Below are 16,824 nucleotides of genomic sequence, written 5' to 3' on the forward strand. Positions count from 1 at the left end.
AAGGCTTCGAGGGGATTGTCATCGACATCACACCCAACAACTACCTCACCTTCGCCGAGGAGGAGATTCCTGCCGAAGGATGAGGGCATAATGGAGCTCTGCATGTATCGGTCAAATGCATGGAACACATCATGGCCAAGGTGCTCATCGACAACGGCTCGAGCCTAAATGTAATTCCCAAAAACACGTTGGAAAAACTACCGTTCGATGCCTCTCACCTGAGGCCAAGCTCCATGGTGGTCCAGGCTTTCGATGGCAATTGCCGAGAAGTAAGAGGGGAGATCGACATCCCAATTCAGATAGGATCCCACACCTGCAGGGTTACCTTTCAAGTGATGGATATTAACCCAGCCTATAGTTTCTTGTTGGGCCAACCATGGATTCACTCGGTGGGAGTCCTCCCCTCAACACTCCACCAAAAAATGAAATTCATGGTGGAAGGGCATTTAGCCATTGTTTCGGGGGAAGAAGATGTTCTGGTGAGCTGCCCCTTCTCTATGCCATATGTGGAAGCCGCAGAAGAGTCATTGGAAACGACTTTCCAGTCCTTTGAGGTGGTAAGTAATGCTTCCATAGAATCCCTCCCAATGCAGTCCCACATGTCTGGCATGACAATGATGGTGGCCCGGGTAATGTTAGGGCATGGCTATGAGCCTAGAATGGGTTTGGGCAAGAATAATGATGGCATGGCCGGCCTAGTAGACATCAAGGGAAACCACGGGAGATTCGGGTTAGGCTATAAACTCACGCGAACTGATGTGAGGAAAAGCATATTGGAAAGGAGGAACAAGGGCTAGGGCCCGCAGCCAATACCACAAGCAAGAGAGGTCCCATCGTGCCACATCAGTAGAAGCTTCGTGAGCGCAGGCTTAAGACACAAAGAGCAAGTCGTCGTGATATGCGACGAAGCCCCTCAAAGGCGACCGGACTTGGTGTAGCCATGCCTTCTCGATTTCCAGCTAGGGAACTGACAAGTGGTGTAGTGACCCGAAGTTTACATGATGGACATAATGTAACTTTTTAGTTTTAACCCTACGGCTGGGCCTAGGCTCTAGGGTTTTTTTCTCCTTGTTAAGGCATTATGTCTTTTGATCTCAAAGATTATAATATAAAGATCTTTCTTCATCTGTTCTTGCGCCTTCACCCATTCTCATTTATTTGCATGTTTATTTCTGTTGCGTTTAAATGATACAGATCTGATGACGAGTCTTGTGAAGGTACTAATACCGAGGACCCAACCATCGATTTTGAGCAAGAAGCAAGTCGAGCGGAGGATGAGGAAGATGAAGATATAGGGTTTTTCCAAGAGCTAGAAAGGATAATCACTCAGGAAGACCGAGAGATGAAGTTGCACCAAGAAGAAACAGAGATTGTAAACCTAGGTGTTGGCGATGGAAGGAAAGAAGTAAAGATGGGTACGCATATGACCACACCTATCCGTGATGAATTAGTGGCTCTACTATGGGACTACCAAGACGTCTTTGCTTGGTCGTACCAAGACATGCCTGGTTTGAGCCGCGACATTGCGCAACATAGGTTGCTTTTGAATCCCGGTTGTTCCTTGGTGAAACAAAAGCTAAGAAGGATAAAGCCCGAGATGTATTTGAAAATCAAAGAGGAAGTGAAAAAGCAATTTGATGTTGGCTTCTTGGAAGTGGCTCGAAAGCTTGAGTGGGTGGCCAACATTGTGCCAGTCCCTAAGAAAGATGGGAATATGCGAATGTGTGTGGACTATCGGGACCTAAACTGAGCCAGTCCCAAGGATAACTTTCCTTTGCCGCACATCGACATCCTTGTGGACAACACAGCCAGTTTCGCTTTGTTTTCCTTCATGGATGGTTTCTCGGGCAACAATCAAATAAAGATGGCACCCGAGGACATGGAGAAGACTATGTTCATCACCTTGTGGGGAACATCATGTTATAAGGTGATGTCTTTTGGACTCAAAAACCCCGAGGCAACCTATCAACGAGCTATGGTAGCTTTGTTCCATGACATGATGCACAAAGAGATTGAAGTCTACGTAGATGACATGATCGCCAAGTCCAAAACTGAAGAACATCTCGTCAACTTGCGAAAGTTGTTTGAGAGACTATGGAAGTACCAGTTAAGGTTGAACCCCGCCAAGTGCACCTTCGGGGTCAAGTCAGGAAAATTACTAGGCTTCATCGTAAGTCAAAAGGGGATGGAGGTGGACCCCAAAAAGGTAAAAGCCATCCTTGAAATGCTGGAGCCATGCATCGAAAAGCAAGTCTGAGGTTTCTTGGGGTGTTTGAACTACATTGCAAGGTTCATATCGTAGCTCACAGCTACCTGCGAGCTGCTCTTCAAGCTCTTGCACAAGAACCAGTCCATTCGTTGGAACGATGATTGTCAAGAGGCATTTGGAAGGATCAAACAGTGCCTTATGAACCCTACGGTACTTATGCCACCAGTACCTGGGAGACCTCTCATCCTTTACATGACGGTGTTGGATGAGTCGATGGGGTGAATGCTGGGGCAACACGATGACTCTGAAAAAAGAGAACGGGTTGTCTACTACTTAAGTAAAAAAGTTCACGACCTGTGAGATGAACTACTCTTTGTTGGAAAAAACATGTTGTGCCATGGTATGGGTGTCCCATCATCTAAGGCTGTACATGTTGAGCCATGCCACCTGGTTGGTATCCAAGATGGACCCGATCAAGTACATCTTTGAGAAGCCCGCTCTCACAGGGCGGATCGCTCAGTGGCAGGTTTTGCTATCCGAGTTCGACATGTTCTATGTCACCCAAAAGGTGATAAAGGGAAGTACCTTGGCGGACTATTTGGCTCAACGGCTTCTCAATGATTACCAAACCATGCATCCTGAGTTCCCGGATGAGGACATTATGGCCTTATTCAAAGAGAAGTTAGAAGATAAGGACATGGACAAATGGGTCGTGTGGTTCGACGAAGTGTCTAACGCCCTAGGCCATGGGGTTGGGGCAGCCTTGGTCTCTCCTGACAAACAACGCATACCCTTCATGGCCAAATTAGGTTTTGACTGCACCAACAACATGGCCGAGAGTGAGGCATGCACCCTCGGGATCCAAGCAGCAATTGACTTCAACGTCAAACTGCTCAAGGTGTACGGAGACTCAGCCTTGGTGATTCACTAGCTTAGAGGAGAATGGGAAACTAGGGATCATAAGTTGATACCTTACTAGAATTACATCAAGAAGTTGGTTGAGTTCTTCGATGAGATCTCTTTCCACCACGTTCCCTGAGAGGAAAATCAAATGGTCGATGCGCTTGCCACTTTAGCGTCCATGTTCCAGCTGACTCCGAACGGAGACTTACCGTACATTGAGTTTAGATGTCACGACATGCCCGCACATTGTTGTCTGATAGAAGAAGAACAGGATGGTAAACCTCGGTATTTCGGCATCAAGCGATACGTCGAAAGCAAGGAATACCCACCGGAGGCTTCCGACAACAACAAGAGAATGTTAAGGAGATTGGAAGCCAGTTTCTTTGTGAGTGGAAACATACTGTACAAAAGAAACCATGACATGGTTTTACTCTGATGCGTGGATACTAAGGAGGCTGAGCGAATGCTAGTGGAAGTCCACGAAGGTTCCTTTGGAACACACGTTAATGGGCACGCCATGGCTAGAAAGATTTTCAGGGCGGGCTATTATTGGCTCACCATGGAGAGCGATTGTTGCCACCACGTGACAAAGTGTCATAAGTGCCAGACGTTTGCGGACAACGTCAATGCTCCACCCATGTCTCTGAAGATTTTGGCAGTGCCATGGCCTTTCTCCATGTGGGGAATAGATGTTATCCGGGCCATTGAGCTCAAGGCTTTAAATGGACATCGCTTCATCTAGGTTGCGACCGACTACTTAACCAAGTGGGTTGAAGCCGCCTCATACTCCAACGTCACGAGGAGCGTGCTAGTCAGGTTCATCAAAAGGGAGATAATCTGTTGGTATGGGTTGCCAAGGAAGATTATTACAGACAATGCCACCAATCTGAATAACAAAATGATGAAGGAAATGTGCGAGGACTTTAAGATCCAACACCATAATTCCACCACTTACAGGCCCAAGATGAATGGGGCAGTAAAAGCGGCCAACAAGAATATCAAAAAGATTATTCAGAAGATGACCATGTCATATAAGGATTGGCATGAAATGCTTTTGTGTTGCATGGTTATCGAACCTCGATACACACGTCAACCGGGGCAACACCGTTTTCATTGGTGTACGAAATGGAAGTCGTGCTACCATTTGAGGTTGAAGTCCCTTCTTTGAGGATCCTGGTGGAGTCCGGGTTGAAAGAATCAGAGTCGGCCCAACCATGCTTTGATCAACTCAATCTTATAGAAGGCAAGCGACTGGCAGCTATGAGCCACGGGCGTCTGTACCAGAGATGGGTAAAGAACACTTTCGACAAGAAGGTACGCCCGCACAAATTCAACGAGGGAGACCTGGTGCTGAAGAAGGTATCCCAAGCCCTAAAGGACAATAGGGGAAAATGGGCTCCCAACTATGAAGGGTCATTCATCATAAATAAGGCCTTCTCCGGAGGAGCCCTGGTGCTCGCCAACATGGATGATGAGGAGTTGCCTTCACTTGTGAACGCCGATGTCGTCAAGCGATACTACGCTTAACACTTGTGGTTCCCCCTAGAGTTTCTTGTCCTTTGTAAACTTTGGTCGCAACATCTAATGAACGTCGGATTGATGATTCGTTTTTCAACCCTCATGTTGTGTCTATTATTGCTTTAAGATGTGTATTCTTTTGATGGTCCAAGCCTTTTCGCTCAACCCATAGGGGTGCCGCAAGTGCTTAAGTAAAATTGAACATGATAGACTTTTGTTTAAAGTTATTGCGATTGAACTGCTCATGCATACACATGCACATGCATATTTTTATCCTATGAATCAAAGGACAAGAAGGAATTTGTTTCAAGCAATGGTCAATACCGCGTCGAATGTAAGACAAAGAGAAACCAAGGTAAGTGGTAGCGTAGTCGTGTTTTATTGCGTGGTGCCATTTCCAGCTTTCATAGACTTAGGGACGGGTACAAGTAGATGCTAGGCCCGTGGTCAGCAGATCATTATCTCACGTCCGGCTCAAGACGTTAAAGAAGCGCTACTGGGAGGCAACCTAGTATCCTTTAAAGTTTCTGCTTGTTGTTTATTCATCTATTTTTCTAAAGTTATAGTTGAATATGCCTAGTTTATTCTTACTCGTAGAATTAGAATAAAAACAAGTGCCAACCCAGAGGTTAAACACAATTTTGCAAAGAATTTTTGCAACAAAAAAAATGCACAGGGTGAGCTCGCCTGGGCGAGCACCCCCTGCATGAAAAATATAAAAAGGGGGCTGGGGTGAAGCTTCATTCACCCCAAAACTCCCCCCTCACTCAAAAAACATTGCACCTATGAGATTTGTTGCTTTTTTTGGTCCCTAAACCACTATTGTCCATGTTTTTTGGTTCCATTTGGTACTCCTACTCATTCTAATAAGTAAGTACCTCATGCTTTGGCTCTCTAGCTTTCCATTGGTATATTTTGATGCTTCATTTGCCCGTTTATGCTCAAAACTGTGAGGCACTTTATCTTTGAATTGATGCTTGTTTTGGTTGAGTTGGAAGGTTATGGGCAATGGCCTTAGGCCTAAGTTGTATTCTGAAAAGTTTGGGCATTCCACATTGCCCCTGTTCCCTTGCTATTCATGCCTAAACATGCGCCCACCAAGTGCTTGTTGAAATGTCTCAATGGCATTTGCGCATGATTTTGTGAGGAATAACCTATGGAACAATTTGGTATGCGAATGTTTGCCATTATGGAGTATGTAGGCGGTTTCCATGAGGACTAGAGTGATACCTTAGGCCTAGGAACCAAGGCTTATTTTTTGGATGCAAGAAAATACAAGAGTGAGTGCTTATTAGGTGAAGCTTACCTTTTAGGCCAAAACAATCAACTTTGGGCTGCACCATGATGTTGGTCGTGCACCTAGAGGTTGGAAATGATTGTTCGTCATGTGCTTGTAGGTGTAGGATAGGTAGCTCGAATAACTTAGGTAGCAAAAATGCCTTTGTTAATTGTAGGTAGCAAAATACTTTCTTTGAAAATAATTGAATGTATGTATATATTGCGTGTTAGGTGGCAAAAATGCCTTATAAAATGTATATATTGCATGATAGTTAGCCAAAATACCTCGTGGATTTAATTAACTCAGGTAGCAAAGATACCCTGTTAATTTAAGTAATTTAGATGCTTTATGGGTTTTAGTTAAGATAGGTAACAAAATGCCTCATCAAATGTAAATATTTTGCAAAGAAAATACCTCACTAAATGTATATGTTTTGCATGTTGGGTAGCAACATACCTTGCCAATTTAATTAAGATGCCTTGTTAATCTAATTAATTTAGGTAATAAAGTACCTTGTTAAGTTAGATAGGTAGCAAAAATGCCTCCTAAAACATAAATGTTGCACGTTGGGTAGCAAAAGGCCTTATTGATGTAATTAGCAAAATGCCTTGCCAATAGGTAGTGAAAATGCCTTGAATATACATATATGGGTTGCTCTAGATTCACTTCCAGAAAGAGTCGTAGGCCATTGTTACTAGACTTTGCTTGTAAAATGGCAATTCCCTATAAACTAACTTTCCAAATGTTTGTTTTTGCAGGAGATGGCTCTGAAGAAGCTTTCCACGAAGAGGTCCAGAAAGGACGCTACTGGAGAAAGCTCCAGCGCTACCCCGGGTTTTGACCGGCACCGATTTCGGAGTGCCAAGCATCAGCAGCGCTTCGAGGCCATCAGGGGATGGTCATTCCACAAAGAGAGGTGGGTCCAGCTTAGGGAGGACGAGTGCCCTGATTTCTAGGAAGAGGTAACTCGCAGGTGTTGGGCACCACTTATGACCCCCATGGCTAAATTTGACCCGGAGATAGTCATGGAATTCTATGCCAATGCCTGGCCCACCGAGGAGGGGGTTTGGGATATGCGCTCGTGGGTGAGGGGTCAAGGAATCCCCTTCGATGCAGACGCCCTCAGCCAATTCTCGGACCACCCGCTGATCTTGGAGGAAGGCCAACAGTGTGAATACGACCAGAGGAGGAATTAGGCTTCCGGCTTGGACGAGGAGGCTATTGCTCAGCTGTTGTGCATACCGGGGCAGGATTTTGGCCAGACCGCTGCAAGAAAATGGGTGTGGATCATGCGCACCAATATGAACACCCTGACTCAGATATGGATGACGTTGCTGCTCAGCAAAATTCTACCTAGCGACCACAACTCCGACCTCCCCCTGCCGAAGTGTCAGCTGGTGTATGCTATCCTGACATGGATGAGCGTTCATGTGGCTCAGTTAATTGCTGACACCATCTATCTGTTTACAGGAATGGCGCCTATGAGGCACCTTTTGGACCCGGAGAAGTCCAACAGGGCCCTGGGGTTCCCAGCTCTAATCATGGGCCTCTGCCAGTTTTACGGGGTGCCTGTCACTCCCAACAAGGAGCCTTCATCAAGAAGTACTACACCCTGAGGCAGGAGCAGGGTGAGGCACCACAATAGCCTAGAGAGGATTAGCAACAGGCAGCAAACACACCGCCACCACCTCCAGAGTCCACCTCGGCTCACCTACAGAAGTTGGAGCACTATATATGACATGTGGCTAGCCAGTAGGCGGCCAACCACTGGGGACAGGTGCGGCTGCATGAGTATTTTCACTAGTACACCCTCAGCTAGTAGGGCCAGGGTTCCACCCCTTACATATGTCCTACTCCAGAGCAGTTTGGGGCTGCGGTCGCATGGCCTGGAGACTGGCTCGATACTCAGACAGGGGCAGGACTCGCAGGGACGCCTGGAGATGCGGATGGAGCACAGGAAGATGAGGATATGGCTGACTTGCTTGACTTCCTGGGAGGGCGCGGAGCCATGTGACCGGGATCGCCAGACCTGTGATTTCTCCTCATCTGACATTAATGCGTTCAGTTATTTTGTTATTTCCATATTGATCTGGCAGTACTGCTTTCAGTTATTTTGTTATTTCCATTGTGATCTGACATTACTGCTTTTAGTTATTTTGTTATTTCCATTATGACCTGACATTGTTGTTTTTAGTTATTTTGTTATTTTCATTGTGATCTATCATTACGATTTTCAGTTACTTTGACATTGTGATTTGACGTTACTGTCCTTTGTGGTTAAGTCGAACATGTTGTCATTGTTTCATTTATCCATCACAATTATCACTTCTAGCATATGGTCGTACTTACTTTACGATGATTTGTCTAAAATGCAAAAAAGAAATGTGTGTAGGCCTTGTGTACTCTCGTTCGCACGACTTTTTCAAAAATGTAATCTCAGATATCAACTGTGCCCAGGATACAAGCTATTTTTACTCTTTTGTTAAGAAAATGGCTAAAAAGAAAAACAATTTGGTTAACTAAAAAGCCAACACACTTTTGAAAGAAAATGAACTTGCCATTCAGAACATGAGCATATTTTTGAGAAAAAAATATGTCTACACCTGAAGGGTGAATGCTGTGTGTTTTTTCTCAAACCCCCAAAACAGTTTTGGATGAATGCATGAATTGATAAAGGAGCATGTTTTGGAAACACTAGGTTGACTTAAATAGGAAAAATGAATCCTGAGCCCTAGTGTCACATAACCACAAAACTTGGTGCTTGAGTGTCCACATGGGTGCATGCATGACCAGTTTTGCATAAATTTCTAAATCATCATTGTTTCATGTGTGTCATGGAAATGATGTGGGACATTTCCTTATCCCTAAACTGCTGGCCAAACCAATGCCCTAACATACATCATGTCCAGCCTTTCTATGAGCCCTTCGAGCCAAAATCTCAACCCTTCCACAGGCCTTGACCCAGGAAGGGAAATTTTGCCTTGGCCCCCAGAAGAAGGAACAGAAGGATCACCCCAAGAAAGAATATCCATTCACTATTAAGCTACAAATGTGCTTCAAGATAAAAATTCCCAACCAAAGATTGGAAGAAAGCAAAAGAAAAGAAAATTCCCAATCAAAGATTGGAAGAAGACAATGAAGTGAACAGAAAGGTCTTCAAACCAGACAATATATGGACAAAATATGGAAATGTCACGAGCAAGAAAGAAAAGAAAGGAAATCGTGACTTACGACACATGAAGCGGTCCCCTCCTTGATTACCAACCAAACTTTTGTGCGCCGACGACTTTTTTGCCCCGCACTAAACAAAAACAAAGAAAAGGAATAGGCTAAAATCTCCAGAGCCGTGTTTCCCACAAAAAACACCATTCCCGAAAAAGCCCTATTGATCCATGATCATGTGGAAGCAATGCCTTCCAAGGTTATTTTGATGGTGCCAAAGAATCAAGAGTTAAGTAAAGTTTCAAGCAAAGATTCAAGAATCAAGTTTCAAGTTTCAAGATTCAAGAATCAAGATTCAAGAGTCAAGAATAATCAAGATCAAGATTCAAGAATCATGAGAAGACTCAATCAAGATAAATACTAAATTTCTTTTTCAAAACATTGAGTAGCAAAAGAAGTTTTTACAAAATCATTACCAAAGAGTTTTACTCTCTGGTAATCGATTACCAGAGGGTAGTAATCGATTACCAATATTTTAAAACATTAAGATTTCAAATTTCAAGAGTTACACCTTGTGTTTAAACATTTTCAACTTGTGTAATCGATTACACAATACTTGTAATCGATTACCAGAGCTTCTAAATGTTTTAATTTTCAAAATTTAAAATGAGGAGTCACATCTGTTGATGTGTAATCGATTACCATTACCAGTGACTGATTTCGAAAAATAAATTTCCAAAAGTCATAATTCTCCAAGTGACTTGTTTATGAAGATTTTTTCAAAAGTCAGAAGTTTTTAAGTGACTAGTTTTAAAGAAATTGCCAAGAGTCACAAGATTTGACTGGAGTCATCAAGAGATTATAAATATGTGACCATGGCATGAATATAGAACAATAATTAGAAATCTATCTTTCAATCTTCTCTCTCAACATCATTCAATATCTTTTAACTCTTTCTACATAATTTTCTAATTCATTTCTCTTCATCTTTCTAAAAGTTTTTGTTCAACACTTTCTCTTCCAAGAAAAGTTCTTTGTTCAAAAACTTGTTCTATTCATCTTTTTCATTCTCTTCTCCCTTTGCCAAAAAAACAAAGGACTAACCGCCTGAATTCTTTTGCGTCTCACCGCTTGAGAATTCTTTTGATTCTTCCCTTCCCCTTAAGCAAAAATTTCAAAGGACTAACTGTCTGAGATATCTTTTGTTTCCCCTTACAAAGATTCAAAGGACTAACCGCCTGAGAATTCTTTGTCCCAACACATTGGAGGGTACATCCTTTGTGGTGCAAGTAGAGGGTACATCTACTTGGGGATTGTTATACTGAGAACAAGAGAGGGTACATCTCTTGTGGATCAGTTCAAGTGGAGGGTACATCCACTTGGTTTTTCAAAGAGAACAAGGGAGGGTACATCCCTTGTGGATCTTTGGCTTGTAAAGGATTTTACAAGGTTGAAAAGAAATCTCAAGAAAAACCGCAGGTTGCTTGGGGACTGGATGTAGGCACGATTTGGGGCCGAACCAGTATAAAATTCTTATGTTTGTCTTCTTCTTCCCTACACTTTTTAATTTTCGCTGTGTACTTTTCTTTTATGCTTTACTATTGTTTAAATTACATAACTTAGTAGTAAAGCCTAATTGAATCTAGTAACATTAAGAATGATAGATTTTTAATTAGTTAAGACACGTTCATAATTAATTCAACCCCCCTTCTTAATTATTCTGAGGCCACTTGATCAAACAGATCACGCATGTAATCTTTGATTTGATAGGAAATGATTTGCAAAATCAAGTCATGACATATCTATGGTTCGGAATTAGGATGAAACACTTGCCTGTATGAGGTTTATAAACTGAGTGATTTTCTTCTATTTGTGTTTGACCCAGTGTTTCCTCTAAATGATTGTTTATAAGTGAAATGCTAACATCCTAAATCTCATTTGCGGTTATGAGAAAATTCTATCAGCATGCTTCCCTCCCCCAACAGACACATTGTTTTTTTTTCAAAAAAATATGTTCCTCCGGTCGGCTGGAGGTTTGTTTCTTCACTAAAGCATGTTCGCATTTTAGTGAAAGAAAAAAGGAGACTACTTTAGTTTCCTCTTTGTCATCCAGATACAACCAAGTCCGATGACACGCGGAGACCAATCATGGTCATCTGTCACATTCGTCAACCAGAGGCCAGCGAGCCCATTGATCGAGACTACTTTAGTCTCACCTTTTGTCATTCAGAGAAGGCAAGTCCGATGACACGTAGAGACCAACCATGGTGATCCGATGCCTTTGTCAAACGGAGGCAAGCAAGCCTGTTGACACGCAGAGACCAATGTGGTCACTTGCGCATTTTCGACGAAGACTCAATGATGCAATCCTACCCCGTAAGTAGATTGGGCCAGAGATGCAAGAGAAGGCCCTAGGGTTCTCATGAGCCTTAGGGTAGATTTCCGGCTCATGGGCTAAGTATGAGCCCACTTATCTTTGTACATATTAAATTAAGGTTTCATTAATTTTTGGTCTTGTATTTAGGGCTCCATAATGTAGGTAGGGTACCCTAGAAATATAGGATTTTTCAGCCCTTGTATTTTAGGGCACCTAGATTAGTTTTTGTATTAGGGGTAGTTCTGTAATTTTACATGCACTAAGTGAATATTTGATGTGTGTGGTTGGAAATAAATTTAATTGAATTGGTAGAACCCCAATCCAATTAAATTTTAGAGGGGGAGGTGAGCATTTGCTTACTACACCCCATTGCCTCATCATATAGTCACACTTTGTGCATATCCTTCATGCTTTACATGTCTCATGACACCTAAGAACACTTAGTGGAGAATCTTGGAATTGATCTTGGAGTAGTGGACTGAACCATTCAACTCCTTCTTCCTCCAAGCTCTTATCCATGGCCTCCTATGGTGGTGAGCTTCTTCAAGACTCATCTTCTCCTTGAAGTGGCGTCTCCTCTCTCTCTTCCTTCTCCATTTCGCTGCCATTCATCTTCCAAGAAGCAAAGGAATACATTGATGAAGATGATCCTAGGCCTACAAGCTCCAATGGAGCTTACATCATGTGGTATCAAGAGCATCTTCATCTAGGTGATGTTCTTTTGCTTCCCCTATCTTTTTGTTCGGTGAATTCTCTTTAATTCCTTGTTCTTCATCTTATTCTCCATGTATATCCTCCATTGTCTTGTGGTTTGGTGATTTTTAGAGTAGATTCAAAAAAATAAAAATAAAAATAAACCGATTAAATCTTAGATCTATACTTGTTCTTGCATTTCTATGGTTCAAATTTTGTAGATCTACTCTTGAATCATGTTTTTGTGTTGATTTTAGGTTATATCATTTTTCATTCATAATATTCTTGTGTTGAAACTTAGATCTAAATTTTCTTCCAAAATATTGATTAGAAAAAAAACACAAAAATCTAAGTGTAAATCACTTAATCCATGTTGTCTTAGAGTCATGTTTAGTCATAGTAATTGTCACATTATGTTCTAAGTTTGTGTTGAATTTTTATTTTGTTGATTGAATTCTAGATACATTTGTTCATGTATTCTTGTCATTCTTAGCCTATCTTTTGAATTTTGAGTCTAATTCATGCATGTTATTTAGTTCATAACATGTTCTAAATCAATTCCTAGAAGTAGTCTTGTTGTTGAACTCTTTTTTTTGTTTTCTAAGTTTCCTACATGATGCCTATGATGAAGTTGAGTTGTGGTGCTGAGTTGTGGCTGGATTTGTGAATCAAATAAGTCTTAAGCTCTCTTGAATTGTTTTATTCAAGATAATTGAGCATAAGCAAACACAAATTGTAACTATCCAAGCCTTAAGAAACATAAACACTACTCTTGATTTCTAGGTTAAAATCGCTGGTGCTGGCAACTTGAACATACGAAATTGTGTAAATTAATGGGAATTGGTCACAACGTGTTTTGAGCTTAAATTTTTACTTAATTTTATAGACATCTGGACCAAAATTATAAAAAAAGAACCAAGTGATTTGGATTAAAGGAAAAAATAATAAAAATCACACAAGGTTGCAGAAAAATCAGTGTCCAGGAAAAAAAAGTGAAACGGAAGTCTGCTTGTTGTTTTGGCTCAAAATTTGTTCTATAATTGGTGCCTATTTTATACCAATCCTAGTTCTGAAATTTCAATTTAAAATTATTTTGAAAACAAGTGCCAAAACTAGAGGTTTATTGAGTCTTTTTTTTATATTTTTTCTACTCTACTCTAGAGCCATTCTAGGTTTCTCTTTGAGTCCTAGCTTGATTTTTGTGTGCGTTTCATTGCTTTAATTGTTGAATAATCCTTGAAAATTTGTCTTGTTAAAACTCTATTGGTTTAGCTTTCATTTCATTTTCTTTTTTGTCTTTGGCTATTGCTTGTCTCTTTGTTTCCTTGCTTGTGAGTTGCCATATAGGGAATTGGAATGGAGGATTGGTGCCATATCTTGAAGAATTTGAGTCAAGAAGAAAGGGGCCAACCACCTTAAGAGCTATTGGACTAAGAAGCACTCCAAATTGAGTGAAACACTAAAGTGAGAATAGCAACCACAATTGAGGACTTTTTTCTTTGTAATTTTGTAATTGGATATTTGCTTTGCTTTCAAATTTTGAATCAAAAAGGCCTTTCATTGGAAGTAATTTGGGAGCCTCCGCTAGGTCACCCTACTTCCATTTGTGTGTAATAATTTTAGGCAATTTTCCCTTAGGATAGTGAGTATTTTGTTGGGAACCTTAAATGAGGTAATCCAAACACTCTTAGGATCCGCCTAGTTTGCATTTCTTGCACTTTAATTTCTTGCTTACTTTCATAGCTTATTTTCTTTACCCTCCATTGTCAAACCGCCTAGATAGCTTGCCTTTTACCAATTAGTTTTTACCTTATCTTTCAAACCTCTTTTAGTGTTTATTTTGGCTATTGTCAACCATAGTTTCATTTACCTTTTGTTTTCAAACCCCCAACAAGAAAGAACCATAACTTAGGAACCAACATGAGTCTTCATTCTTCATCTAGTGTTAATGGTGAGGGTTCTACTCCTAAGGACCCCTTGTATAAGATATTAGATGAGTTGAGATCCCTTAAGTTGTGGAAAGAAAAAAAAAAGAGAAAAGAAAAAGAAAAAAAATATGGGAAGAAATAAGTCAAGATGAAAGAGAGAAAATAAGAGAGGAAGAAAGAAGAAAAATAATGAAAGAAATGAAAAGAGAAAAACATGCCTCCTATAGTAGTCATAACTCTTGCAAGAGCCTAAGTGAAGAACTTCGTGACTATTATGAAGGACGGCATAGGTCACATCTTAGACCTCACTCCCATAGGAGAGAAAATGAAAGAAAGCCTCAAGAGGCTAACATTAACCTCTCATACTTCCATGGGAAGGACAATGTAGAGGCTTACTTAGATTGGGAAATAAAGGTAGAGCAAAAACTGAAAAGAAAGTCTACTTTAAAATCTTATGGCTCTCATTCTTATCCAAAGAAAGACCAAGGTCTAGGCATCTTAGGGGCAGCACCTTCTAAGGGGAAGACAATAGAAAAACAACCCCCTAAGGCTAGTATGCAAGAAAAGACTAGCTCTATAAAGTGCTTTAAATGTCTTGGACGAGGACACATTACTTCTCAATGCCCCACCAAGAAAACCATGATTATGAGGAGCCAAGACATTTATAGTAGCCAAGATGAGGCTACTACTTCACCTTCCTCTAGTGAAAATGAAGAAGCAAAAGGGGAAGAATCTAGTGAAGAAATCTACCCCCAAGAAGAAGGAAAACCTTTAATGGTTAAGGAGGAGCGTAAGGAGGTAAGTGTCTCCTCCAAGAGGTTAGCTAGGAAGGAAAGACATTTTGAAATAAAGACAAATATTAAAGAAATTTCCCTTCTTAGACAACCTCCACATTTTCTCTTTTGTAAAAAGACACTTGTTAGCATTGCCACACCTCTTGGGCTTGAGTTTATTCCTCAAGTAAAGGAGTTGTTGGATGAGGGTTTGGTTCGCAAGAGCTTAAATCTTTGTGCTTTGTTGGTGCCCAAAACAGGTATTATTAGGCACCAAATCTCTAAAATAGGTGGTATGATGAATGTTTTGAGTGGTGCAACCCTCTTTTGTGAAATTACACGGGCACCCAACAACTTCATGATTTGTGTACATAGGGACTCATTAGGTAGCTTTGTTCTTATTTTTAGTTTCAATACAAACTTAGGTACTCATATGGGACACCTTAGGTTTGTCATACTTTTTGGTAGGAATAATCAACATGAAAATACAGAAAAATGTATGTTTTATTGTATTACTTTTCTTAATTTTTTAAATAGTGATCAAAGGGTTCCCATGAACTCTAAGAGAATAAAGGTCATTGCTGAGTGGCCCACTCCACCAAGTATAAGGAAAATTTGGGGCTTCCATGACTTAACAAACTTTTACAAAAGGTTTGTCCCATATTTTTCTATACATGTAGCACCATTCATTGAGTTGGTGAGGAACCATGTTCCTTCATGGGAAGATGCCCTGGAAATGTGTTTTTAGATCTTACCTTCCTTCAACTTCCCAAACACCACTAATATGTATATTTTTGTTCTTTTTACAGGTGTTGAGGAAAAAAGCCCAGAGTTTCAAGAACCTTGGGATTTGAGGTCAAATCCTTTTCAAGGGGGAGGGAATGATGCAATTCTACCCCGCAAGGGCATTGGATAGAAGACTCCAAGTAAATTGGGCCAAAGATGCAAGAGAAGGCCCTAGGGTTCTCATGAGCCTTAGGGTAGATTTCAGGCCCATGGGCTAAGTATGAGCCCACTTATCTTTGTACATATTAGATTAAGGTTTCATTAATTTTAGGTCTTGTATTTAGGGCTCCATAATGTAGGTAGGGTACCCTAGAAATATAGGAATTTTTAGCCCTTGTATTTTAGGGCACCTAGACTAGTTTTTGTATTACGGGTAGTTTTGTAATTTCACATGCACTAAGTGAATATTTGATGTGTGTGGTTGGAAATAAATTTAATTGAATTGGTAGAACCCCAATCCAATTAAATTTTAGAGGGGGAGGTGAGCATTTGCTTACTACACCCCATTGCCACATCATATAGTCACACTTTGTGCATGTCCTTCATGCTTTACATGCCTCATGACACCTAAGAACACTTAGTGGAGAATCTTGGAATTGATCTTGGATTAGTTGGCTGAACCATAACTAAAATTCACTAATCATAATTAGTGAAATTTTGGTTCCACAAATTCAAGTAAAATTTGAATTGAAATTCAAATTTCCCTCCAAATTTGTGTGACACTTAGGCTATAAATAGAGGTCATGTGTGTGCATTTTTTGGAACTTTGATCATTTGAAAATTAAACTTCAGATTTCAAAGCTCATTTAGAGCACAAAATTTCTTGCTCTTCTCTTCCTCACCCTTCATTCATCTCCTTCTTCCTCCAAGCTCTTATCCATGGCCTCCTATGGTGGTGAGCTTCTTCTAGACTCATCTTCTCCTTGAAGTGGCCTCTCCTCTCTCTCTTCCTTCTCCATTCCGCTGCCATTCATCTTCCAAGAAGCAAAGGAATACATTGATGAAGAAGATTCTAGGCCTACAAGCTCCAATGGAGCTTACATCACTCAACGTCTATCGAATGAGACTATCGCAACCCTTTTTAATTGCCATCCTGAGACAATCGAGTTCGATGGCGCATAAAGGCTATAATGGTCACACACTCTTTGCTATCCAGAGACAATCGAGTCTGATAGCATACGTAGACACCACATGGT

The 16,824-nt window shown here is 41.0% G+C and overlaps 1 protein-coding gene across 1 annotated transcript; it reads left to right on the forward strand.

Annotated features, from left to right (window-relative positions):
* The first annotated feature begins 2,606 nt into the window (after positions 1 to 2,606).
* LOC113000681 (uncharacterized) lies at positions 2,607 to 3,140 on the forward strand. Its single transcript, XM_026127273.1, has one exon. The coding sequence runs from the start codon at positions 2,607 to 2,609 to the stop codon at positions 3,138 to 3,140; it is 534 nt and encodes a 177-aa protein (XP_025983058.1).
* Positions 3,141 to 16,824: the final 13,684 nt, after the last annotated feature.

The sequence above is a fragment of the Glycine max genome, chromosome 2, assembly GCF_000004515.6.
Source record: "Glycine max cultivar Williams 82 chromosome 2, Glycine_max_v4.0, whole genome shotgun sequence".
In the NCBI taxonomy this organism is placed as follows: domain Eukaryota; kingdom Viridiplantae; phylum Streptophyta; class Magnoliopsida; order Fabales; family Fabaceae; genus Glycine; species Glycine max.

Coding starts and splice junctions, on each gene's coding strand:
- LOC113000681 (XM_026127273.1), top strand. CDS start 2,607: ATGGTATGGGTGTCCCATCATCTAAGGCTGTACATGTTGAGCCATGCC.